At 50.6% G+C, this 27,989-nt stretch overlaps 1 protein-coding gene across 3 annotated transcripts in view; it reads left to right on the top strand.

Annotated features, from left to right (window-relative positions):
* Positions 1-14,782, top strand: part of LOC119958375 (RPA-related protein RADX-like) — a 47,033-nt gene extending 32,251 nt beyond the window's left edge. For 2 of the 3 annotated variants that reach the window (XM_038786861.1, XM_038786860.1), the window contains 3 exons: positions 7,022-7,336; positions 10,182-10,367; positions 14,491-14,782. In XM_038786861.1, coding sequence (XP_038642789.1) covers positions 7,022-7,336; positions 10,182-10,367; positions 14,491-14,621 — 632 coding nt within the window. In that variant the 3' untranslated portion in view covers positions 14,622-14,782. Of the gene's footprint in view, positions 1-7,021; positions 7,337-10,181; positions 10,368-14,490 lie in introns of those variants that run through there. The other variant, XR_005459020.1, reaches the window with a different exon arrangement.
* The last annotated feature ends 13,207 nt before the right edge of the window (positions 14,783-27,989 follow it).

Below are 27,989 nucleotides of genomic sequence, written 5' to 3'. Positions count from 1 at the left end.
GAGAGAGTGGAGCAGTGGGATTAGTTTGGGGATTGATACAGGGCTACAGAGAGTGCAGGGCAGTGGGATAGTTTGGGGATTGATACAGGGCTATGGGGAGAGAGTGGGGCAGTGGGATTAGTTTGGGGATTGATACAGGGATATGGGGAGAGTGGGGCAGTGGGATTAGTTTGGGGATTGATACAGGGCTATGGGGAGAGAGTGGGGCAGTGGGATTAGTTTGGGATTGATACAGGGCTGCAGAGAGTGCAGGGCAGTGGGATAGTTTGGGGATTGATACAGGGCTATGGGGAGAGCGGGGCAGTGGGATTAGTTTGGGGATTGATACAGGGCTATGGGGAGAGAGCGGGACAGTGGGTTTAGTTTGGGCATTGATACAGGGCTACAGAGAGTGCAGGGCAGTGGGATAGTTTGGGGATTGATACAGGGCTATGGGGTGAGCAGAGCAATGTGATTAGATTGAGATTGATACAGGGCTATGGGGAGAGAGCGGGGCAGTGGGATTATTTTGGGATTGATACAGGGCTATGGGGAGAGAGCGGGGCAGTGGGATAGTTTGGGGATTGATACAGGGCTATGGGGAGAGAGCGGGGCAGTGGGATTAGTTTGGGCATTGATACAGGGCTACAGAGAGTGCAGGGCAGTGGGATAGTTTGGGGATTGATACAGGGCTATGGGGAGAGAGTGGGGCAGGGGGATTAGTTTGGGACGCGGAGGGTTGGGTGGGGTGTAATGTGAGCGGTACCTCGGTGGTAGTGGTGGTGAAGTTGGATCCTGCAGGCGCCAGGTCCCGGAGGGAAACAGTGTCCTGACGGCCGTCAGGGTATTCGATGAAAGCGTATTGGGGGTTCGAGTGGAGTAGGAGCACTCTTTCTACGAGTGGATCAGTTTTGTGTGCCCGGACGTGCTTCCGGAGGAGAACCGGGCCCGGTGTCTTCAACCATGCTGGGAGCGAAACCCCCGTGGTAGTGCCCCTAGAAAAAACAAATAGCCGTTCATGCAGGTTCTGATTGGTGGCTGTGCACAGGAGGGACCTAATAGCATGGAGTGCGTTGGGGAGGACCTCCTGCCAGTGGGAGGTCGGGAGATTCCTGGACTGGAGGGTCAGTAGGACGGTCTTCCAGACCGTTGCGTTCTCCCTCTCCAGCTGCCCGTTCCCCCTGGAGTTGTTGCTGGTAGTCCTGCTCGAGGCGATGCCCTTGTCGAGCAGGTACTGACGCAGCTCGTCGCTCATAAAGGACGAACCCCTGTCGCTGTGTATGTAGCTGGGGAACCCGAACAGGGTGAAGACACTGTGCAAGGCTCTGATGACTGTGTGGGAGGTCATATCGGGGCACGGGATAGCAAAGGGAAAGCGGGAGAACTCGTCGATGACATTCAGGAAGTACACATTCCGATTGGTCGAGGGGAGTGGCCCTTTGAAATCGATGCTCAGGCGTTCAAAGGGCCGGGATGCCATTACCAGGTGGGCCCTGTCTGGTCTATAGAAGTGCGGTTTGCACTCCGCGCAGATCGGGCAATCCCTGGTGATGGCTTTTACCTCCTCGGTGGAGAAAGGCAGATTTCGGGCTTTGATGTAGTGGGCGAGCCGGGTGACCCCCGGGTGGCAGATGCCGTTGTGGATGGCTTTCAGGCGGTCGTCTTGCGCGCTGGCGCACGTGCCGTGGGACAGGGCATCTGGAGGCTCGTTGAGCTTCCCCGGTCGATACACAATATTGTACTTGTAGGTGGAGAGTTCGATCCTCCACCGCAGAATTTTCTAATTTTTAATTTTGCCCCTTTGTGAGTTGTCAAACATGAAGGCAACCGATCTTTGGTCGGTGATGAGGGTGAACCTCCTACCTGCGAGGTAGTGCCTCCAGTGTCTTATAGCTTCCACGATGGCTTGTGCTTCCTTTTCGACTGAGGAGTGTCGAAGTTCCGAAGCGGAGAGGGTTCGGGAGAAAAAGGCGACTGGTTCAGAGTGGCGACGAGAGCGACCTCTGAGGCGTCGCTCTCCACCTGGAAGGGGACGGATTCATCCACCGCCCGCATGGCCACTTTGGCGATGTCCTCCTTGATGCAGGTGAAAGCCTGGTGAGCCTCAGCTGATAGAGGAAAGAATGTGGCCTTAAATAGTGGGCGGGCTTTGTCCGCATACTGAGGGACCCACTGGGCATAATACGAGAAGAATCCCAGGCACCTTTTGAGGGCCCTGGGACAATGAGGGAGAAGGAGTTGTAAGAGGGGGCGCATACGGTCTGGGTCGGGGCCCAGGACTCCGTTTTCCACGACATAGCCGAGGATGGCTAGCCTGGTCGTGCGGAAAACGCATTTCTCCGTGTTATACGTGAGGCTAAGTTTCTGGGCAGTTTGGAGAAATCGGTGGAGGTTAGCGTCGTGGTCCTGCTGATCATGGCCGCAGATGGTGACGTTATCCAAGTACGGAAACGTGGCCCGCAGCCCGGACTGGTCCACCATTCGGTCCATTGCTCGTTGGAACACTGAGACCCCATTCGTGATGCCAAAGGGGACCCGAAGGAAATGGAAGAGGCGGCCATCTGCCTCGAACGCCGTGTAGTGGCGGTCCTCTGGGCGGATTGGGAGCTGGTGGTATGCAGACTTCAGATCCACCGTGGAGAAAATGCGGTACTGGCCGATCTGATTCACCATGTCTGCAATCCTGGGAAGGGGGTACGCATCGAGGAGCGTGAACCATTCGGAATTTTTCCCCGGTCTTGACGACCACCACCTGAGCTCTCCAGGGGCTGTTACTGGCCTCTATGACCTCCTCACGTCAGAGCCTATGGACCTCGGTTCTGATAAACACCCTGTCCTGCAGGCTGTACCGCCTGCTGCGAGTGGCTACGGGTTTGCAGTCCGGAGTGAGGTTAGCAAAGAGTGGAGGGGGGTCGATTTTTAGCGTCGCTAGACTGAAGATAGTGAGTGGAGGTAGGGGCCCGCCGAAGCTGAGTGTGAGACTTTTGAGGTTGCACTGGAAGTCGAGTCCCAGTAAGAGTGGGGCGCAGAGTTCGGGGGGTACGTATAGCTGGAAGTTCAAGTAGCTGGTGCCCTGAATCATTAGGGTCGCGACCGTGCGCCCTTGGAGGTGAACGGAGTGTGAGCCCGAAGCGAGGGAGATAGTTTGCCGTGCAGGGAAAATAGGGAGCGAACAGCGTCTTACCAGATCTGGGTGTACGAAGCTCTCGGTGCTCCCGGAATCGAAGAGGCACAGTGTACTGTACCTGTTGATTTTAACGGCCATCATCGAGTTGCGGAGGTGTTTCGGACGCGACTGGTCCAACGTGACCGCGCTGAGTTGCGGGTAGTCGGCGGCTTGATCAGCTGTGCTGGAGTGGCCCCGTGATGACTCTCCGCTGAGGTCGTAGTCTTCGAGGTGAGTATTAGAGGTTGAAGAGGATGGAGCCCAAGATGGCGGCCCCCATGAGTCGCACATGGCAGGCCGCATGGAGGAGGATTGCCAAGATGGCCGCCCCCATGAGTCGCGCATGGCCGGCCGCATGGAGGAGGATTGCCAAGATGGCCGCCCCCATGAGTCGCACATGTCGGGTGGGGTCGGAGTCGTCATACAGGCCGCAGCATTTTGTTTGGGATTAGTACAGCATACAGCATGTACAGTAATGTACCCAACATGGCTGCTGACTGTGGCATTGTAATGTACCCAACATGGCTGCTGATTGTGGCATTGTAATGTACCCAACATGGCTGCTGATTGTGGCATTGTAATGTACCCAACATGGCTGCTGATTGTGGCATTGTAATGTGTACAACATGGCTGCTGATTGTGGCATTGTAATGTGTACAACATGGCTGCTGATTGTGGCATTGTAATGTACCCAACATGGCTGCTGAATGTGGCATTGTAATGTACCCAACATGGCTGCTGATTGTGGCATTGTAATGTACCCAACATGGCTGCTGATTGTGGCATTGTAATGTACCCAACATGGCTGATTGTGGCATTGTAATGTACCCAACATGGCTGATTGTGGCATTGTAATGTACCCAACATGGCTGCTGATTGTGGCATTGTAATGTACCCAACATGGCTGCTGATTGTGGCATTGTAATGTACCCAACATGGCTGCTGATTGTGGCATTGTAATGTATACAACATGGCTGCTGATTGTGGCATTGTAATGTACCCAACATGGCTGCTGATTGTGGCATTGTAATGTACCCAACATGGCTGCTGATTGTGGCATTGTAATGTACCCAACATGGCTGCTGATTGTGGCATTGTAATGTGTACAACATGGCTGCTGATTGTGGCATTGTAATGTACACAACATGGCTGCTGATTGTGGCATTGTAATGTGTACAACATGGCTGCTGATTGTGGCATTGTAATGTGTACAACATGGCTGCTGATTGTGGCATTGTAATGTACCCAACATGGCTGCTGAATGTGGCATTGTAATGTACCCAACATGGCTGCTGATTGTGGCATTGTAATGTACCCAACATGGCTGCTGACTGTGGTGTTGTAATGTGTACAACATGGCTGCTGATTGTGGCATTGTAATGTACCCAACATGGCTGCTGAATGTGGCATTGTAATGTACCCAACATGGCTGCTGACTGTGGCATTGTAATGTACCCAACATGGCTGATTGTGGCATTGTAATGTACCCAACATGGCTGATTGTGGCATTGTAATGTACCCAACATGGCTGCTGATTGTGGCATTGTAATGTACCCAACATGGCTGCTGAATGTGGCATTGTAATGTACCCAACATGGCTGCTGACTGTGGTGTTGTAATGTGTACAACATGGCTGCTGATTGTGGCATTGTAATGTACCCAACATGGCTGCTGACTGTGGCATTGTAATGTACCCAACATGGCTGCTGATTGTGGCATTGTAATGTGTACAACATGGCTGCTGATTGTGGCATTGTAATGTACCCAACATGGCTGCTGATTGTGGCATTGTAATGTACCCAACATGGCTGCTGACTGTGGCATTGTAATGTACCCAACATGGCTGCTGATTGCGGCATTGTAATGTACCCAACATGGCTGATTGTGGCATTGTAATGTACACAACATGGCTGATTGTGGCATTGTAATGTACACAACATGGCTGCTGATTGTGGCATTGTAATGTACCCAACATGGCTGCTGACTGTGGCATTGTAATGTACCCAACATGGCTGATTGTGGCATTGTAATGTACCCAACATGGCTGCTGATTGTGGCATTGTAATGTACCCAACATGGCTGCTGATTGTGGCATTGTAATGTACCCAACATGGCTGCTGATTGTGGCATTGTAATGTACCCAACATGGCTGCTGATTGTGGCATTGTAATGTACCCAACATGGCTGCTGATTGTGGCATTGTAATGTGTACAACATGGCTGCTGATTGTGGCATTGTAATGTACACAACATGGCTGCTGATTGTGGCATTGTAATGTGTACAACATGGCTGCTGATTGTGGCATTGTAATGTACCCAACATGGCTGCTGATTGTGGCATTGTAATGTACCCAACATGGCTGCTGACTGTGGTGTTGTAATGTGTACAACATGGCTGCTGATTGTGGCATTGTAATGTACCCAACATGGCTGCTGAATGTGGCATTGTAATGTACCCAACATGGCTGCTGACTGTGGCATTGTAATGTACCCAACATGGCTGATTGTGGCATTGTAATGTACCCAACATGGCTGATTGTGGCATTGTAATGTACCCAACATGGCTGCTGATTGTGGCATTGTAATGTACCCAACATGGCTGCTGAATGTGGCATTGTAATGTACCCAACATGGCTGCTGACTGTGGTGTTGTAATGTGTACAACATGGCTGCTGATTGTGGCATTGTAATGTACCCAACATGGCTGCTGATTGTGGCATTGTAATGTACCCAACATGGCTGCTGATTGTGGCATTGTAATGTACCCAACATGGCTGCTGACTGTGGCATTGTAATGTACCCAACATGGCTGCTGATTGCGGCATTGTAATGTACCCAACATGGCTGATTGTGGCATTGTAATGTACACAACATGGCTGCTGATTGTGGCATTGTAATGTACCCAACATGGCTGATTGTGGCATTGTAATGTACACAACATGGCTGCTGATTGTGGCATTGTAATGTACCCAACATGGCTGCTGATTGTGGCATTGTAATGTACCCAACATGGCTGCTGAATGTGGCATTGTAATGTACCCAACATGGCTGCTGACTGTGGCATTGTAATGTACCCAACATGGCTGACTGTGGCATTGTAATGTACACAACATGGCTGCTGATTGTGGCATTGTAATGTACCCAACATGGCTGATTGTGGCATTGTAATGTACACAACATGGCTGCTGATTGTGGCATTGTAATGTACCCAACATGGCTGATTGTGGCATTGTAATGTACCCAACATGGCTGATTGTGGCATTGTAATGTACACAACATGGCTGCTGATTGTGGCATTGTAATGTACCCAACATGGCTGCTGATTGTGGCATTGTAATGTACCCAACATGGCTGCTGATTGTGGCATTGTAATGTACCCAACATGGCTGCTGATTGTGGCATTGTAATGTACCCAACATGGCTGCTGATTGTGGCATTGTAATGTACACAACATGGCTGCTGATTGTGGCATTGTAATGTGTACAACATGGCTGCTGATTGTGGCATTGTAATGTACACAACATGGCTGCTGATTGTGGCATTGTAATGTACCCAACATGGCTGCTGACTGTGGCATTGTAATGTGCACAACATGGCTGCTGATTGTGGCATTGTAATGTACCCAACATGGCTGCTGATTGTGGCATTGTAATGTACCCAACATGGCTGCTGATTGTGGCATTGTAATGTACACAACATGGCTGATTGTGGCATTGTAATGTGTACAACATGGCTGATTGTGGCATTGTAATGTACCCAACATGGCTGCTAATGTACTGACACAGCAGTAAGAGCATTGCTAGAGTAAACTATTGTAGATAAGGAGTGTACCGTGTGAAAGTAGAGTGGTCTGAACGCAGTCTTCCTTCTTTCAAAGATCTGAGCTTTGCCAAGGCTTGCCAGGAATTCCACACGGACTCCGAGGATGTGGAGGAGGCCACAGTGAGCCCCTGCTCAGCCCTGCCCATGGCTCACTCGGCCGACTGCTCATCACAGCCAGAGCACCTTCCCCACCGCGGAGACATCTCGCAGATGGTGGCTCGCCGATTCCACTTCAGGGACAAGGCCTTCCTCCTCCAAACATTTGGTCTGCAGCCCTCCATCTTCTCTGGTACCCCAGCTGATCAGATAGAGGATCTCGACCACTGCGAACCATCCTGTTACCATGGATATTACACTGTCACCATTTTAGGTAAAGGGGGGCTTGGGAAACAGGGTTAAGGTTTCACTGCTGTTATCCGCACATGTGGGCAGCTTGTGTAGGGGCTCCTAAACCTAAACAGTTCTGCTGGTACAAAGCAGCTTTGGGATTATAACTAATCTGTAAAAGAGCAAGGCGCAGTGAATTAGTATAGATACCAGTCTATGGGGAGAGAGTGGGACAGTGGGATTAGTATTGGGTGCCAGTCTATAGGGAGTGTGGGACAGTGGGATTAGTATTGGGTGCCAGTCTATGTGGAGAGTGTGGGACAGTGGGATTAGTATTGGGCACCAGTCTATAGGGAGAGTGGGACAGTGGGATTAGTATTGGGTGCCAGTCTATAGGGAGAGGGTGGGACAGTGGGATTAGTATTGGGTGCCAGTCTATGTGGAGAGTGTGGGACAGTGGGATTAGTATTGGGCACCAGTCTATAGGGAGTGTGGGACAGTGGGATTAGTATTGGGCACCAGTCTATAGGGAGAGGGTGGGACAGTGGGATTAGTATTGGGCACCAGTCTATAGGGAGTGTGGGGCAGTGGGATTAGTATTGGGCACCAGTCTATAGGGAGTGTGGGGCAGTGGGATTAGTATTGGGCACCAGTCTATAGGGAGAGTGTGAGACAGTGGGATTAGTATTGGGCGCCAGTCTTTAGGGAGTGTGGGACAGTGGGATTAGTATTGGGCACCAGTCTATAGGGAGAGTGTGGGACAGTGGGATTAGTATTGGGCACCAGTCTATAGGGAGAGAGTGGGACAGTGGGATTAGTATTGGGCACCAGTCTATAGAGAGAGGGTGGGACAGTGGGATTAGTATTGGGCACCAGTCTATAGGGAGTGTGGGACAGTGGGATTAGTATTGGGCACCAGTCTATAGGGAGAGGGTGGGACAGTGGGATTAGTATTGGGCACCAGTCTATAGGGAGTGTGGGACAGTGGGATTAGTATTGGGCACCAGTCTATAGGGAGTGTGGGGCAGTGGGATTAGTATTGGGCACCAGTCTATAGGGAGAGTGTGGGACAGTGGGATTAGTATTGGGCACCAGTCTATAGGGAGTGTGGGGCAGTGGGATTAGTATTGGGCACCAGTCTATAGGGAGAGTGTGGGACAGTGGGATTAGTATTGGGCACCAGTCTATAGGGAGAGTGTGGGACAGTGGGATTAGTATTGGGCACCAGTCTTTAGGGAGTGTGGGACAGTGGGATTAGTATTGGGCACCAGTCTATAGGGAGAGGGTGGGACAGTGGGATTAGTATTGGGCACCAGTCTATAGGGAGAGTGTGGGACAGTGGGATTAGTATTGGGCACCAGTCTATAGGGAGAGTGTGGGACAGTGGGATTAGTATTGGGCACCAGTCTATAGGGAGAGGGTGGGACAGTGGGATTAGTATTGGGCACCAGTCTATAGGGAGAGTGTGGGACAGTGGGATTAGTATTGGGCACCAGTCTATAGGGAGTGTGGGGCAGTGGGATTAGTATTGGGCACCAGTCTATAGGGAGAGGGTGGGACAGTGGGATTAGTATTGGGCACCAGTCTATAGGGAGTGTGGGGCAGTGGGATTAGTATTGGGCACCAGTCTATAGGGAGAGTGTGGGACAGTGGGATTAGTATTGGGCACCAGTCTATAGGGAGAGTGTGGGACAGTGGGATTAGTATTGGGCACCAGTCTATAGGGAGAGGGTGGGACAGTGGGATTAGTATTGGGCGCCAGTCTATGGGGAGAGGGTGGGACAGTGGGATTAGTATTGGGCACCAGTCTATAGGGAGAGGGTGGGACAGTGGGATTAGTATTGGGCACCAGTCTATAGGGAGAGGGTGGGACAGTGGGATTAGTATTGGACACCAGTCTATAGGGAGAGTGTGGGACAGTGGGATTAGTATTGGGCAGCTGTCTATAGGGAGAGGGTGGGACAGTGGGATTAGTATTGGGCACCAGTCTATAGGGAGAGGGTGGGACAGTGGGATTAGTATTGGGCACCAGTCTATAGGGAGTGTGGGACAGTGGGATTAGTATTGGGCACCAGTCTATAGGGAGAGTGTGGGACAGTGGGATTAGTATTGGGCACCAGTCTATAGGGAGAGGGTGGGACAGTGGGATTAGTATTGGGCACCAGTCTATAGGGAGAGTGTGGGACAGTGGGATTAGTATTGGGCACCAGTCTATAGGGAGAGTGTGGGACAGTGGGATTAGTATTGGGCACCAGTCTATAGGGAGAGGGTGGGACAGTGGGATTAGTATTGGGCACCAGTCTATAGGGAGAGTGTGGGACAGTGGGATTAGTATTGGGCACCAGTCTATAGGGAGAGGGTGGGACAGTGGGATTAGTATTGGGCACCAGTCTATAGGGAGTGTGGGACAGTGGGATTAGTATTGGGCACCAGTCTATAGGGAGAGGGTGGGACAGTGGGATTAGTATTGGGCAGCAGTCTATAGGGAGTGTGGGACAGTGGGATTAGTATTGGGCGCCAGTCTATAGGGAGAGGGTGGGACAGTGGGATTAGTATTGGGCACCAGTCTATAGGGAGAGGATGGGACAGTGGGATTAGTATTGGGCACCAGTTTTTGGGGAGAATGCAGGGCAGTGGGATTAGTATTGGACACCAGTCTATGGCGAAATGTTTGAACTGAGCATATCTGTCTCTGTACTATCCAAGCGATTGGTGAGGATGGTTTTGATAATGATCAGGAGCAGCAACCTTGTCTTCCCCAGTCCAGGGTGATCGTATCCAACCAGCAGCTGAAATGAATGAAGCAAAGACTGGAAGCAATTTCTGGCAGCTGGGGACGAGGAAGGTTGAAGCAGAATCTGAATTAATTTATCCCCTCTCACTTCCAGGCCTAAATGAAGAGCTGTCTTTGGACAGCATCTTTCTCCCTATCGTTTCCAGTTTGGATCACAGAGCTATGTACCCTGCCAAGCACAACAACACGCTGATCTCCATCTTGGCTCATGGAGGACCAGCATCCAAAGAGCCCTGTCACATTGATACAGTGAGTGTGGAGAGTTCTCCACCTTCTCCTGGTAAGTCTTCCTTCTAGCAATGACTCAATGACTCTCACTGAGCACAAGTTCCAACGTCCACTGATACTTCATCTCGGTCCACACTCAGCATCTGTTATCCTCGAAATTACATTGAGGTCAGAGAAACAGACCACCAATGCCACTAACACACACCGCTGCTTATGCTGCATGTGATGTTCCCAATCTCATCCCCCCCCCCGTCATAGCCATCTATTCTTCTGTCCCTCATGTGTTTATTCAGCATCTCCCCTCAAACGCCTCTATACTATTCACCTCGACCACTCGCTGTGGGAGTGAGCTCCACATTCTCCCCATTCTCCGTAGGAGCGAGTCCCACATTCTCCCCACTCCCTGTGGGAACGAGTCCCACATTCTCCCCACTCCCCGAGGGAGAGACTCCACATTCTCCCCACTCCCTGCAGGTGCGAGTCCCACATTCTCCCCACTCCCCGTGGGAGCGAGTCCCACATTCTCCCCACTCCCCGAGGGAGCGAGTCCCACATTCCCCCCGCTCCCCGTGGGAGCGAGTCCCACATTCTCACCACTCCCTGCAGATGCGAGTCCCACATTCTCCCCCACTCCCCCTGGGAGCGAGTCCCACATTCTCCCCACTCCCCGTGGGAGCGAGTCCCACATTCTCCCCGTGGGAGCGAGTCCCACATTCTCCCCCACTCCGTGTGGGGAGTGACTTCCACATTCTCCCCCACTCCCAGTGGGAGCAAGTCCCACATTCTCCCCCACTCCCCGTGGGAGCGAGTCCCACATTCTCCCCCACTCCCCGTGGGAGCGAGTCCCACATTCTCCCCACTACCCGTGGGAGCGAGTCCCACATTCTCCCCCACTCCTTGTGGGAGCGGGTCCCACATTCTCCCCACGGGAGCGAGTTCCACATTCTCCCCAATCCCCGTGGGAACGAGTTCCACGTTCTCCCCACTCCCCTTGGGAGCGAGTCCCACATTCTCCCCACTACCCGTGGGAGCGAGTCCCACATTCTCCCCCACTCCTTGTGGGAGCGGGTCCCACATTCTCCCCACGGGAGCGAGTTCCACATTCTCCCCAATCCCCGTGGGAACGAGTTCCACGTTCTCCCCACTCCCCTTGGGAGCGAGTCCCACATTCTCCCCTATTCCCCGTGGGAGCGAGTCCCACATTCTCCCCACTCCCCATGGGAGCGAGACCCACATTCCCCCCACTCCCCGTGGGAGCGAGTCCCACATTCTCCCCACTCCCCGTGAGAGCGATTCCCACATTCTCCCCACTCCCCGTGGGAGGGAGTCCCACATTCTCCCCACTCCCTGTGGGAACGAGTTCCACATACTCCCCACTCCCTGTGGGAGCGAGTCCCACATTCTCCCCACTCCCCGTGGGAACGAGTTCCACATTCTCCCCACTCCCCGTGGGAGCGAGTCCCACATTCTCCCCACTCCCCTGTGGGAGCGAGTCCCACATTCTCCCCACTCCCCGTGGGAGCGAGTCCCACATTATCCCCACTCCCCGTGGGAGCGAGTCCCACATTCTCCCCACTCCCCGTGGGAGCGAGTCCCACATTATCCCCACTCCCCGTGGGAGCGAGTCCCACATTCTCCCCACTCCCCTGTGGGAGCGAGTCCCACATTCTCCCCACTCCCCGTGGGAGCGAGTCCCACATTCTCCCCACTCCCCGTGGGAGCGAGTCCCACATTCTCCCCACTCCCCTGTGGGAGCGAGTCCACATTCTCCCTGCTCTCTGGGTAAAGACGTTTCTCCGGAATACTCTATTGAATTAATTAGTGACTCTCTTAAATTTCCGGCCTTCTAGTTCTGGTCTTCCCCACAAGTTGAAACAACTTTTACAATTTTACCGTAATGATCCGCTTCATAATTTGAAAGATTTCTCTCGGTTTGCCCATTGACCAGGTTTCAGTGTTGAAAGAGCCTGCGAACCATTAAAAATGACAGGGAGTGTGGCCGGATCTGGATCTGCAAGTTCCATTTCTTGGATCCCGTCGGCAACGCCGGAAACGGCTCCTGCCCCCATTTCTGACAGATCCAGTTTTTGCTTTGGAGGGGGACCAAACTCAGCAGGTCCATGAACTCGATGCTGAATTCAAACAGACCCCAACTGGCTTCTGCAAGAGCTTTGATTGGCACTGCAGGAGTCACAAATAGTTGGAGTAGCAGTGAACATTCTCAAAGTGCAGATAAGGTCTGTCTAATTGTCATAATGTGAAGGTTTGTAAATGCCCCTGTCAGTAGGTTCAAAATAAACCTCCTGGTTGTCTGCTTTGATTGACTGGCATCGGTTAGGGGAAAAAAGCATTTGGTCATGCAATTTCAATGGAGCTCTTTGTTGACATTTACCCAGGGGCTATCATTACTTTATACTGCCCAGAGTGGAAATAGTCTTTGAGCACTTTTTACTGAGAGGGGTCTGGCTTGACCTAACCACCTTGGAGGCAAAACTCGGCCCTGTGAGCAAGAGGATTGATGAAGATAGGTCCCATTTCCCAGCCAGAGAGAGCGCTTTTTCCCCATGTCTATTACAATCTTATGGGGAATGAATTAGAGAATGCCATTGGTCTGTTGGTCAGACCTTTCCATAATGGCTCAGCAAGTTTTACTCAGGTCAGTAAAGTTCCAGGTGCGATTCCTGCCTGTCCACAGTTAACAGAGGCAGTGATAGAAGCATTGGCAATTGGTCCCCATCTGATGCAAAACTCTTCCGCCTGTCCTTCTAAATTGTGCCAACACCCAGCAACCCTAAAAATTTCAAACTCTCCTCCTTCTGTTCAAATCCCTCCTCAGCCTATCTCTGTAACTCTATCCAGTTCTACAACTCTTTGGGGTCTTCACGCTCTCCCAATTTTGGCCTTTGAAAGATCCCATTCCCATCGCTCCACCATTGGTGGGTGTTGCATTCAGCTGCCTGAGCTATGAGCACTGGGATTCCCTCTAAAAACTCTATCGTCCTTCATGACTAACTTTAAAACCTACTTCAAATCAAGATTTTGATCACCTGTCTGAATATATCCCCTCAGATTTCACTCGCTAGCCGGATCTCTGAACTGCCTTGGCATGTTTTACCATGTTAATGGCATTATGTAAATGCAAGTTGCTGGCAGCACGTAGAGCTGGAGCAACTCTCTTTATTCGTCATGGAGCGTAGACATCATTGGCAAAGCCAACATTTGTTGCCCATGTCGAATTGCCCCTTGAGAAGTTGGTAACGAACCACTTTCTGGAACCTGCTGCAGTCCATGGGGTGCAGGCACACCCACTGTGCTGTTAGGGAGGGAGTTCCAGGATGTTGCCCCAGTGACAGTGAAGGAACGGCCGATATATTTCCCAGTCAGGGTGGTGAGTGATTTGGAGGGGAGCGTTTCCTGCCCTTGCCCTTTAGGTGGTTGAGTTTGTGAGTTTAGGCAGCGCTGTTGAAGGAACCTTGGTGAGTTGCTGCAGTGCAACTTGTAGATGGTTCACACGGCTGCCACTGTGTGTCGGTGGTGGACGGAGTGAATGTTTAAATTGGTGGATTGTGGGGGGGGGGGTCATCAAACGGGCTGCTTTGTCCTGCTTTGCGTCTCCCTCCTGATTATTCACCAATACTGGAAGCTACACGGGTGGATGAACTCACTGGTCGAGTAGCACACTACCACTCACGTCCTAGCTTCACTTGTAGCCAGGTGGGGGTTCACCAGGCCTGCACCGAGAGATGAGGAAGTTGAATTTAGGAGAAGGAACAAAGTAGGAAGTGACATTCCCTCAGGGTGCCTTTCACAATCTCTGGACAGCCAAAAGCATCACAGCAAGATCCCACTAACTACAGAGTGCTCACGCCCACGTTGTGAGCTCACATCTCCTGACTCACAGACATTAAGACGTGGAAGCAGGAGGCCGTTCGCCCCATCGACTCCGCTCCGCCATTCAATAAGATCATGGCTGATCTGATATAATCCTCAACTCCACGTTCCTGCCTTATCCCCGTGACCCTCGATTCCCTCACTAGTTAAAACTCTCTCTCTCAGCCTCAAACACACTAAAGGTGAGAGAGAGATACACAGCTGACGGGGTGTCGAAAAGCAAACAAAGAAGGGGAAGAGCAATTATTATTTGAAATATAAATCATTGGTTTGCTTATTGGCAGGTGACATTCTGACATCTGCGGCAGACCTGGAGGAGGTGCTCTTCATCTTAATCCTTGACATCTGCAACCAAGGAGGCAGCAGGGTTGAAGTTGTTCTCAATCGTGCCTACGCACAGCACCGGGTTCTGTGATCCATTCCGGCCTAACTTTCTTCCTGGACTCGGGAATATCTGCTCAGATTGGATTGCTTCCACTTCTGGATCCCAGTGGAATTTGAAATCTATGTTTATGCTGTTTCATGTGTTGGATTTCTAAAAAGAAAAAATATTGTTTCGATTCCGAAGGAACTGTATCAATCTCTGTGATTGCTTCTCATTAGAGATAGTGCCTCCCTAAATTGTGAATGCGCATCCTTACTCTCTGACCCCCCCCCCCCCCCCCAACCCCATCCAAATCAACTGGGATATGGGAGTTTGATGGGACACCTGTCCTGGGAGTGTTTGATGGGGATAGTGTAGAGGGAGCTTTACTCTGTATCTAACCCCGTGCTGTACCTGTCCTGGGAGTGTTTGATGGGGACAGTGTAGAGGGAGCTTTACTCTGTATCTAACCCCGTGCTGTACCTGTCCTGGGAGTGTTTGATGGGGACAGTGTAGAGGGAGCTTTACTCTGTATCTAACCCCGTGCTGTACCTGTCCTGGGAGTGTTTGATGGGGATAGTGTAGAGGGAGCTTTACTCTGTATCTAACCCCGTGCTGTACCTGTCCTGGGAGTGTTTGATGGGGACAGTGTAGAGGGAGCTTTACTCTGTATCTAACCCCGTGCTGTACCTGTCCTGGGAGTGTTTGATGGGGACAGTGTAGAGGGAGCTTTACTCTGTATCTAACCCCGTGCTGTACCTGTCCTGGGAGTGTTTGATGGGGACAGTGTAGAGGGAGCTTTACTCTGTATCTAACCCCGTGCTGTACCTGTCCTGGGAGTGTTTGATGGGGACAGTGTAGAGGGAGCTTTACTCTGTATCTAACCCCGTGCTGTCCCTGTCCTGGGAGTGTTTGATGGGGACAGTGTAGAGGGAGCTTTACTCTGTATCTAACTCCGTGCTGTCCCTGTCCTGGGAGTGTTTGATGGGGACAGTGTAGAGGGAGCTTTACTCTGTATCTAACCCCGTGCTGTACCTGTCCTGAGAGTGTTTGATGGGGACAGTGTGGAGGGAGCTTTACTCTGTATCAAACCCCGTGCTGTACCTGTCCTGGGAGTGTTTGATGGGGACAGTGTAGAGGGAGCTTTACTCTGTATCTAACCCCGTGCTGTACCTGTCCTGGGAGTGTTTGATGGGGACAGTGTAAAGGGAGCTTTACTCTGTGTCTAACCCCGTGCTGTACCTGTCCTGGGAGTGTTTGATGGTGACAGTGTAGAGGGAGCTTTACTCTGTATCTAACCTCGTGCTGTACCTGTCCTGGGAGTGTTTGATGGTGACAGTGCAGAGGGAGCTTTACTCTGTATCTAACCCCGTGCTGTACCTGTCCTGGGAGTGTTTGATGGGGACAGTGTAGAGGGAGCTTTACTCTGTATCTAACCCCATGCTGTCCCTGTCCTGGGAGTGTTTGATGGGACATTCTGCTCTATATCTAACTTGTACTATCCATGGCCCTCACTTGCCCAGGGCATCACTTTAGTGTGGGCAAACTTTGCTTCAAGATTGATCATTATCTCTGCCAATGGCCTGCTGGATGAAGGGAACGAATTGACGTTCTACCTGAAGGCCCCGGTTTTATACCCGTCAAGTTCTGAGTCGGCTGATCAGAAAAACTGTCCAGGGTTAATGTAGTATCAGAGTGGCAGGGGGGAAAGATAGAGAGAAACCTGGGGGCAATTATGTTTTTTCTGAAGTAACTTGTTTATCATGGACAAGTTGGACATCCTAGTAGCAAATAGGTTTGGCTATATGTAGTCACAGCTGGCTAAAACAAGAAAAAATTATGTTGAAAGAAAAATGTTAATTTAATTTTAAGGGGGGGAAGGGGCAGAATGTGTGTTTTGAAATCATCTAATTGAGTCATTTATTTTTTTATGTAAGATTGGACATTACCTTTCCTAAAACATTTAGTTCATGCTGTTTAGATTTAAAAATTTTCCGCAGAGATCAGGCGATCAGATTAGTTACAGAAAATGCAGTAGACTGGTGAACAGCAGGGTAACCAGGCAGGAAGTTCGCCTCTTGCTATTGATCATATTTGTGGAGTCTTGCTGTGCACTGTTTGTCTGGTTAAGGGAGGGAGACTTTGTTTTCCGCTCATTGTTTCGCTGATTTGAATTTCTCAAACCCTCTGATTATAAACTCCATTTTCAAAGGTGCTATTGCTGAATTGTAGCCCTAAGTACCCATCTGTTCTGCCAAATACCCGAACATCTCTTCCCCCTGGTCTTACATCTCCACAAGTGTGGAGAGAGAAGCCCAATTTGCTGAATCCGCTATCAGTCAGATTTCCTCCCCACTCTTTCTTTTGAGCCTTTTGCTCTCCAGCTCATTTTTTTTTTGGTGGGGTTGGGGGTGGTGATGATATTTGCTTCATTTCTTGTCTTGGGGGCACTGAGTAATGTTCGGGTTCGGTGTCATCGGGGAATTGGCAGCCCAGCTACCACTCGTCAAGGGTGAACCTCGATAGTGTGGCGGACTATTCAGCACAGAGAGCAGCACAGCTGGACCCTGCCCCCATGTAACATTTCCTTATTTCATTGGTGTTTGGAATGATATTTCAGACATACTTATTGGCTGAGGAGGGCTTAGTGACGTTCTGAGGCCCTGTCCCTTTCTGCTGAATGTTCCTGGGTGCTGCCCTGGTATTTACTCTGAGGGTGAGTTTGCATCCAGAATCTCAGTAATCTTCCCCTGAAGAGAAAGCCTTTGCGGGCGGCTGGAGTCTGATCTACCTGGTGAGGGATGTAACGAATTGATACAGACCTGTTCTGTCTGATTTATTTTTTTATTTACTGTACATTGTGAAAAGTTATTTCAACAAGATACTATTTTGATAAAGGTTTGTATATTTTGGCACCATTCCCGCACTCTTCCGTTAATCCTTCCTGTTTCATTGCCGACTTTCGGGGATTCGAGTGCTGCAGCTAAAATCAAAGAACTCGAATTGATCTGCCCGGATTGAGAACAGAGAGGTGGGTATTTGGCCTGGGTGAGCCCACAGCAGGGAGACTCGGATATTCCCTGTTACTCTTCCGCTGTCATCAGCCAAGAGCTGCAAATGTCCCGGATGGTATGTTTCTGGGAACGGTCCAGAACCGCTGCACCCTGTCGGGGAGGGAGCTGCACAGTTGGTGCAACTTGAGATTCTCACAGTGGTTGGAAAGCTCCTCTAATCAGCCATCATATTTTCCACCCAGTCGGCAAACACCACAGTACCGCTGTGGTTAAGGATTATGTGCTTACAGAGACCATGAGGCAGAGCCAGACACACTTGCCCTGGAATGATTTCGAGCAGAAGGCACTAAAACCATGCTTCCCCCACACGCTCCATGCTGGCCAGGTTAGCAGCCCAGGACTCCATCTCTCCCTGCTGACCAGGTTAGCAGCCCAGGACTCCATCTCTCCCTGCTGACCAGGTTAGCAGCCCAGGAGTCCCTGCTGACCAGGTTAGAAGCCCAGGACTCCATCTCTCCCTGCTGACCAGGTTAGCAGCCCAGGACTCCCTGCTGACCAGGTTAGCAGCCCAGGAGTCCATCCCTCCATGCTGACCAGGTTAGCAGCCCAGGACTCCCTGCTGACCAGGTTAGCAGCCCAGGACTCCATCTCTCCCTGCTGACCAGGTTAGCAGCCCAGGACTCCATTACTCCCTGCTGACCAGGTTAGCAGCCCAGGACTCCATCCCTCCATGCTGACCAGGTTAGCAGCCCAGGACTCCATCCCTCCCTGCTGACCAGGTTAGCAGCCCAGGACTCCATCCCTCCCTGCTGACCTGGTTAGCAGCCCAGGACTCCATCCCTCCCTGCTGACCTGGTTAGCAGCCCAGGACTCCATCCCTCCCTGCTGACCAGGTTAGCAGCCCAGGACTCCATCCCTCCCTGCTGACCAGGTTAGCAGCCCAGGACTCCATCCCTCCATGCTGAATACAGCTGGGGTAGTAAACCGATTCCTGCCAGAAAAATTGACTTTCTTCCCTATGATTTTTCAAATCATTGACTTCTGGCCAAAGCTCCACATTGAGACCCCGTCCCTTGCAAAAAAAATTCAATTTTCCCTCATTGCCAAAGGATAATTTAGCAGAAGTTCCCTAACTATGGTGCAGACCCTGGAAAATCAGCTTTGATAGTCATGAGGATCTGGGTGATGGAAGCAGACCCAGTAGTAACTTTCAGCAGGGAATTAGAAACACACTTGGAACAGGAAAACATTTGCAGGACTATAGGGAAGGAGCAGAGGTGAGAAGGTTAACTGGAGGCTCTCCTAAAGTGGCAGCCGACAGGATAAAATAAGAATCTTTATTAGTGTCACAAGTAGGCTTACACTAACACTGCAATGAAGTTACTGTGAAAAGCCCCTAGTCGCCACACTCCGGCGCCTGTTCGGGTACAGAGGGAGAATTCAGAATGTCCAATTCACCTAACAGCACGTCTTGAGGGACTTGTGGAAGGAAACCAGAGCACCCGGAGGAAACCCACGCAGACACAGGGAGAACGTGCAGACTCCGCACAGACAGTGACCCAAGCCGGGATTCAAATCCGGGTCCCTGGCACTGTGAAGCCGTATTCGCAGGATGACCTCCTTTTGTGGGGTATTGGTTGGTTGCACAGAAGTGGCAGCATAAATCCGAATTCTGGACGTCACTGAACATCAACACAGCAAAGCCTAAAAGGACAAATTGTGCAGAAATAGTTATACATCATTCCTGGGATGTGAACATTATCAATATGCAAACTGATAGGATTACAGGCCCGGAAATTGGCTACAGGACAGAGAGGAGACAATGTTGGTGAACATTTGCTTCTCCGGCTGGAGTGGGGAATCTACAATATTGTTGCCCAGTGGTCAGCATTAGGCCAGCAGCGTTTTTTGATATTTACAATATCCCCGACTTTCACTTAAGGGAGATCATTTCAAAGTTTGGAGATGAGTTCAGGAGGGTATCGAATAGTGAAACATGGAATTCAATCGTGATTTATTTTCATACAAAGTGAGACAAATATGCTAACTGGTATAATTTTAAACATAATGCAGGGACAGAGATATCCCAGGGTGATTGTTTTGAAGTTCTAGCAAAACACCTGCACAAAATGTGGCTTTATAAATAGGTATATTAAAAAGCAACAAATTATGTTAAACTTGCATAATTATTAAGGCCAATTCTGGGCACTGCAGTTTTGGAAGAATGAAGATTATACAGGGGAATTTAATTGTTTTAGATTTATAGGATATTTACTAGAATGGTAGACATCCGAGATTATGTGATATGTTACAGTAACAGTGAGATTATAAAGTGACTGATGGGATTAACATTCAGCAACAAGGGCCAGTACCCCCAAGTGGCTTGTGTGTATGTGGATACACCCGTGATATCCGCTAGTTTCAAATAGCACTAACCACACACATAAAGAATGGTCACTTAGGTATTGGAGTGATAAATAGCTATATTCATCATGACCTGTTTTTTGGATGGCTGAATGGCAGTGACCTACTGGGGGTAGGGTGGGTGGTCAGCCTGGAATTATTTGGGATTTAAACTCAACCTTTGGGTTAAATTTATAATACTGTAACTCTTACACTGCCAACCATTCATATCTGGACGGTGTTAAAAGCCCCGCCCAGTCTCAGGGATACTTTTTGGATGAGCTGGTGTAGGAGGTTCTAAGGAATCGTCGGAATGTCTAAGTTCCAGAAGAAAGTTCATGGAAGGAAGGGAGCGAGCGAAAGTCCGCCAGCAAGTCCTGCTCAGTCCAGCAGAGGGAGGGTGGCAGGTGCTGGGTCATTGGATGGGGCCACTCCCATTACGGTTGAAACTCTAATCGAGGGGATATCAAGGGAGTTTGAAAGGCCATTCGCCAAACACTTAAAGGTGCTTCGGAGAGAGATGATGGCCCCGCTCATAGAGTGGATGGAGGAGACGCTGGCACCGATAGATGAGGCTTTGATGAAGACATTGATGGAGGTGTGGGAGTAAGGAGAAATGAAGATGTATGGTGGAGGTATTGTCACAGCATAGCTCACCAGTTAACCTCTATGGCTGAGGGGCTGGGAGGGTGAAAGTCAATAAAAGGTGAAAAACCAAATTGGAGGACCTGGAGAACAGGAAACAGAATTTGAGGATTGTGGACTTGGGGGGTGGAGGGCCGGAGGCCGACTGAGTACTTTGCGAACGTGTTCAGCAAGTTGATGGGGGAGGGGGAAGAACCTTCCCTCTACAGGTTTGACAGGGTCCATTGACGCTCAGGCTGAAGCCCACAACAGATAAGTACCTGAGGGCGGTCATAACCTGCTTCCACAGCAGGTTTGGAGTTGGGTGAAGCAGAAGCGAGAGGTGAAGTGGGAAGGCGGTGGTATACATATATACTAAGATCTTACGGTGGAGTTGGCGAGGAGAGCAGCCGTTGGTCGGATGAAGGCGAAGCTGCACAACAGTGGAGTGAAGTCTACCCGGCGAAGCCGAGAGCGACGCACAATTCGAAGGACTTCTATTTTGAGACGGAGAAATTAGTGAAGGCGGAAGGACTGAAACGAGTTCAGATTTGGACTTGGATGGTGTGGACTGGGATCTTTTTTTCTGTGATTTTTTTCACCTGTTCTTGTTCATTTTTTTGGTTTTTCTGTTTGTCTTCTCCCCCTCTGGTTGTGTGGCTCAGGAGGGTCGATGTTGACCTTTGGTGGGAATGTGGGGTCGGAGGGTTTTGGGCATGGGCTGGTCGGGTTGATGCGTGCGTTTCTGGAAGGAGGAGGGGGTCGCTAGATAACGAAGGTTGGCCAGTGAATGGGAGTGTGGTGGGGGGAGTGGCTGCAGTCATTGGAGCCTTGCTAAACAGGTTTCAATGGACCAGGGAGGTGTGAACAGTGGGTGGAGGGACGTGTTTGCAAGAGCAAGTGGCTGGGGTGATTCTGGGAAGGGGATGGGCTGACCGTGACTCGAGGATGGACAGGGCTTGGGGTAGTGGCAATGGCAGATTGGGGGGGGGGGGGGGGGGGAGCAAGAGGCCCCAGTCAGAATGGTAATGTGGAACAAGCAGGGGGGGAGGGGGCAAGAGTTTGAACACTGATGTGGTGATGCTACAGGAGACTCACCGGAGGGTGAAGGACCAGATGAGGCTTAGAAAGGTATGGGTGAGCCCAGGGGGTGGCAAATTTGGTGGGCAAGCGGGTGAGATTCCAGATGGAGAAGGTGATGTTGGATCAGGGGGTTTGGTACGTGATTGTAAGGGGTGAGTTGGAGAAGAGGTTGGTGATGTTGGTTAGTATAGATGCCCCCAACTGGGATGACACAGGGTTTGTGAAGAAAACATTGGCTGCCATTCCAAATCTCAATACCCATGAGCTGATTTTGGGGTGGGGGGGGGGAGATTGGATTGGAATACAGTGCTGGAACCGAGGGTCCCTGCTGCACTCACGCTGCTGCTCAGGGTGGGGGGAGGCGTTGGCTGGGTATGAGGGAGATGAGGGGGACGCTGACCCATGGAGATTTTTGCACCCTAGTGATAGGGAGTATTCATTTGTCTCCCCAGTGCATCAGGTGTTCTCAAGGGTTGACTTTTTTGTGGTGGGAAAGGCAGTTAGCTGGAGTTGAGGGCAGCATATTCAGCAACTGTGATTTCAGACCATGCTCCACATTGGATGGATGTGCTCCTGGAGAAGGGGTTGGCTCAGAAGCTGGGGTGGAGGCTGGATGTGGAGTTATTGGCGGACCAGAGTTTGTGTGTTAGAATGGGGAAGGTGATCGAAGAATATGCGGGTTTAACCGTACTGAGGTCTCACTGTTGGCGGTAATTTCGTTTAAGGTTAAGGAGGCGAGGGAGGAACGCCGATTGATAGACTCCGCAATGACTGAAGCAGGAATCGAACCCGGGACCCTGGCACTGTGAGGTACTGGTGCTAGCCACTGTGGTTTGCCAGCTTGGAGGGGCTGAATGAGAAATTTGGACTGGCGCGGGAGGAGAGTTTTCAGTACATGCAGGTGTGGGACTTTGCAAAGGTTTTTTCAACCTTTCCGATAGCACCTGCCTCCTCATTGTTGGAGGTGCTGTCAGTGGAGGGAGGTGCATCTCGGCAATTTATGGGGCTGGGGGGGGGCTCATCTCGGCAATTTATGGCAGGATTCTGCAGGATTAGATGGCCATGAGGGGATTAAGGCTAAGTGGGAGTTGAGGACGGCATTAGAGAGATTGCGGTGAGTGCTGCGGACGATGAACGCCTCAAACTCGTGTGCGAGGCTGGGGCTGATACAGCTGAAGATGGTGCATAGGGCCCATCCAACAAAGTCAAGGATGAGCCAGTTGTTTGAAGAGGTAGAGGACATCTGTGAACAGTGTGGGAGGGGGCATGCTAATCATGTACATATGTTCTGCTCTTGCCCAAAGCTGGAACGGTTTTGAAAGGCAGTTTTTCAGCACCATTTTGGCAGTTTCGTATGTGGATGTGGAGCCCAGTCCCCTGGAGGCCATAGTCGGTGTGTCGGACTTGCAGACGGGAGGGGGGACGGATATTTTAGCCTTCACCTCGCCGATTGCTCGCAGGCAGGTTTTGTTGGGGTGGAGGTCACCTTCTCCACCCTGTGCCTCAGCTTGGAAGGGGAACCTAGTGGAGGTTCTTAGCGCTTGAGAAGGTGAGGGTGGGGAGCAGCGAATGATCGGTTCCACAAGAATTGGGGTTTGTTCATTTTGCATTTTGGAGAGCTGGCTACCATTGACCGTTAAAAGATTGGGGGTGGTCTTCAGGTGGAGGAAGTTTAATATGTTGTGTATGGTGTTTTGTGTTTACATGTAAAATGTTGAAAATTGAAATACAAGTTTTTTTTTAATACAAAAAGCTCCCACGGGCAAGTTGCAGAATCTAAACTGAATTTTGAGACTGTATTAGACACAAACCACCAAGAATTAAAAATGACCAGGAGGCAAACCCAAAAAGTTCAAACTATGAAGTGTTGTTTTTTGGTTTTATTTTTCACAGGAGATTCTTATACAGTGTCACTGAAGAGGAAACAAGCCGCCCTGCACATTAACTTTGACCTCCTTCTGCGATTTGCTGCAAGCGTCAAGCCATATTGTAGCAGCACACGCAATATTGGCAAGACAGGATTGGAACCTGCCAATATTTATGTGCTGCTAAAGTAGAGTCGACAGTGGGCTCCATTCCCTCACCAGCACCTTGTCTTCTCAAAATCCCTCATCCACGAATCTGATTAAACAGACAACAGCACCATCTGACATCTTTCAAACACATGCATTTTAAGCATTTTGATGTACGTAAATGACACACACAGAGTTAATCTGGTTAAAGAAAGCCATAAAGAATTTGTTGCTCACATCTCATTTTTTGACCAATTAGTGCTTTATTAGAGTTCACTAGTTCATTGAGGGAAAAGGAGCAATTCAGTCCAGAATATCCCACATTTGATTTCTCGGCAAATATTTCACATACAAGAAATTGGCTCCAATTTAAAGCTGCAGTCAGCATTGAGTTGTGGATTATTCATAGAATCCCTGCAGTGCAGGAGGTTCTTCGGCCTACCGAGTCAGCACTGACCCTCCGAAAGACTACTCTCCTAGGCCCATTCCCCACCATATCCCCATAATCCCATAGGGCGGCACAGTGGTTAGCACTGTTGCTTCACAGTGTCCTGGGACCGGGTTGGGTCTGCAACGTGCGGAGTCTGCACAGTCTCTCCATGGGTTTCCTCCGGGCGCTTCGGTTTCCTCCCATAAGTCCCGAAAGACGTGCTTGTTAGGTAATTTGGACATTCTGAATTCTCCCTCTGTGTACCTGAAAAGGGTGGCGAGAAGGGTTTTTCCACAGTACCTTCACTGCAGTATTAATGTAAGCCTACTTGTGACACTGATAAAGATTATTATTATAACCTCATACATTTATCAAGGCTAATCCACCTAACCTGCACATCTTTGGACTGTGGGAGGAAACCAGAGCACCCGGAGGAAACACACGCAGACACGGGGAGAATGTGCAAACTCCACCCAGTCACCCGAGGTCGGAATAGAACCCGGGTCCCTGGCGCTGAGACAGCTGTGCTAACACGGGTCCCTGGCACTGAGAGAAAGCTGTGCTAACACGGGTCCCTGGCGCTGTGAGACAGCTGTGCTATCCCGGGTCCCTGGCGCTGTGAGACAGCTGTGCGAACCCGGGTCCCTGGCGCTGTGAGACAGCTGTATTAACCCGGGTCCCTGGCGCTGTGAGACAGCTATGCTAACCCGGGTCCCTGGCACTGTGAGAAAGCTGTGCTAACCCGGGTCCCTGGCACTGTGAGACAGCTGTGCTAACACAGGTCCCTGGCGCTGTGAGGCAGCTGTGCGAACCCGGGTCCCTGGCACTGAGACAGCTGTGCTACCCCGGGTCTCTGGCGCGGTGAAGCATCTGTGCTAACCCGGGTCCCTGGCGCTGTGAGACAGCTGTGTTAACCCGGGTCCCTGGCACTGTGAGACAGCATTGTCACCTGTGCCACCATGCTGGGTGCAGTATAGAATTATTTATGGATGGGGTGCAGCAGGTAGTGATCATTCAGGGCAGTGTTCTTCAAACTTTTTTTCTGGGGACCCATTTTTAGCAACCGACAACCTTCGGGACCCAACCCAGCCGACCTTTGCGACCCACGCCGGCCGACCTTCGCGATCCACCATTTTCTCTTACCTTGTTTGCTGCTGCCAAAAATGGAGGAAATGGTTTTGGGTCCCTTTGGCCCTCGTACTCGCTCCTCCAATGGAACCTGTTGGATGAAGGTGAAGCCTTCCTGTGTCGGAAAGTATGGAGTCTCCATCTCTGTCCAAAGTTCTGAATTTTTTCCCTGTAAAGTTTTATCAAATAAACCCCCCCCCCCCCGCCCCGAACTTGTAAATAAAAAATAAATAAAGTGAGTAAAATAAATGAAAAAAATGAATAAAACACCCCGAACCTGTAAAATAAATAAAATGAATAAAATAAATGAATAAAAACCACTACAGAACGTGTAAAACAAAAAGCTGCAACTGTTTAAAAAAATAGCAGCCGCATTGCGCATGCGTGCCCGATTATCGACACACATGCACAATGCAGCCAAATTTTAACATGTTTGTGGAATGCGCATGCGTGCCGATCGTCGTGCGCACATGCGCAATGCGGCCGATTTTAAAAAAAAAACATGTTCGCGGCCGCTTGCAGCCGGCGTTATGAAAAGCGGGCTAATGCACGAGGATTTGTGCAATCGGGAACGCTGCGGACAACGGCTCCGCGACCCTCCCGACACCCGCCCGCGACCCACCGACTTTGAAGAACACTGATTCAGGGCGTCTAAGGATTTTGTGTCCATCACCAAAACCAAAGATCTCACTCGGATGCATAATGTAATATAGAGACGTATACATTCGATGGTTTTAAGCTGCAAAGCCACATTCAGTTAAGCCAGGAGCAAAAATGACGAGCGAACACGCAGTATTTTTTTATTAAGGGCAATTTAGCGTGGCCAATCCACCTCTTTGGGTTGTGGGGGTGAGACCCACACAGACACTAGGAGAATGTGCAACCTCCACACGGACAGTGACCTGGGGCCGGGATCGAACCCGGATCCTCAGCGCCGTGATGCCGCAGTGCTAACCACTGCGCCGCCGTTCCGTCCTGAACACTGCAAAGTTGCCATACAATTTGGCAATACCTTACATTACAAGAGTTCTCCAATACATGTTTAATACACAAGAGTTTGTTTTTCTAGCACTCTAAGAAATTGGTCTTACAATTTCAGTTAACGTACAATCATCTCAATTTCACATCGTTTGATTCTTCATTTCCCTTCAGCCGATGGTGAACCTTGTTACACACTTCCCTTCAGCCAGTGGTGAACCTTGTTGCACACTCCCCTTCAGCCTGTGGTGAACCTTGTTACACACTCCCCTTCAGCCTGTGGTGAACCTTGTTACACACTCCCCTTCAGCCTGTGGTGAACCTTGTTGCACACTCCCCTTCAGCCTGTGGTGAACCTTGTTACACACTCCCCGTCAGCCCATGGTGAACCTTGTTGCACACTCCCCTTCAGCCTGTGGTGAACCTTGTTACACACTCCCTGTCAGCCCATGGTGAACCTTGTTACACACTTCCCTTCAGCCAGTGGTGAACCTTGTTGCACACTCCCCTTCAGCCTGTGGTGAACCTTGTTACACACTCCCCTTCAGCCCATGGTGAACCTTGTTACACACTCCCCTTCAGCCGATGGTGAACCTTGTTGCACACTCCCCTTCAGCCAGTGGTGAACCTTGTTACACACTCCCCTTCAGCCCATGGTGAACCTTGTTGCACACTCCCCTTCAGCCTGTGGCGAACCTTGTTGCACACTCCCCTTCAGCCTGTGGCGAACCTTGTTACACACTCCCCTTCAGCCTGTGGTGAACCTTGTTGCACACTCCCCTTCAGCCAGTGGTGAACCTTGTTACACACTCCCCTTCAGCCTGTGGCGAACCTTGTTACACACTCCCCTTCAGCCTGTGGTGAACCTTGTTGCACACTCCCCTTCAGCCAGTGGTGAACCTTGTTACACACTCCCCTTCAGCCCATGGTGAACCTTGTTGCACACTCCCCTTCAGCCTGTGGCGAACCTTGTTGCACACTCCCCTTCAGCCTGTGGCGAACCTTGTTACACACTCTCCTTCAGCCTGTGGTGAACCTTGTTGCACACTCCCCTTCAGCCAGTGGTGAACCTTGTTACACACTCCCCTTCAGCCTGTGGCGAACCTTGTTACACACTCCCCTTCAGCCAGTGGTGAACCTTGTTACACACTTCCCTTCAGCCCGTGGTTAACCTTGTTACACACTCCCCTTCAGCCCATGGTGAACCTTGTTACACACTCCCCTTCAGCCAGTGGTGAACCTTGTTACACACTCCCCTTCAGCCAGTGGTGAACCTTGTTACACACTCCCCATCAGCCCATGGTGAACCTTGTTACACACTCCCCTTCAGCCAGTGGTGAACCTTGTTACACACTCCCCATCAGCCGATGGTGAACCTTGTTACACACTCCCCATCAGCCCATGGTGAACCTTGTTACACACTCCCCTTCAGCCAGTGGTGAACCTTGTTACACACTCCCCGTCAGCCGATGGTGAACCTTGTTACACACGTCCCGTCAGCCCATGGTGAACCTTGTTACACACTCCCCATCAGCCCATGGTGAACCTTGTTACACACTTGCCTTCAGCCCACAGTGAACCTTGTTACACTGTAGACTTTAGCCCTTCACCTAAACTAAAGAAACATTTCAAACCAGGTTCACTAAATATAATAAAATTCTGCTGGAATTGAAAAAGCTCGAGATTCCATGGTCATACCACTTCAGAAAAAAAACTACACACGGACAGACATAAACTTCGAGACACC

This window comes from Scyliorhinus canicula, chromosome 29 (assembly GCF_902713615.1).
Source record: "Scyliorhinus canicula chromosome 29, sScyCan1.1, whole genome shotgun sequence".
NCBI classification, from domain to species: domain Eukaryota; kingdom Metazoa; phylum Chordata; class Chondrichthyes; order Carcharhiniformes; family Scyliorhinidae; genus Scyliorhinus; species Scyliorhinus canicula.
Note: the sequence above shows the minus strand (reverse complement) of the source record. Positions and strands in the feature narration are given on the sequence as shown.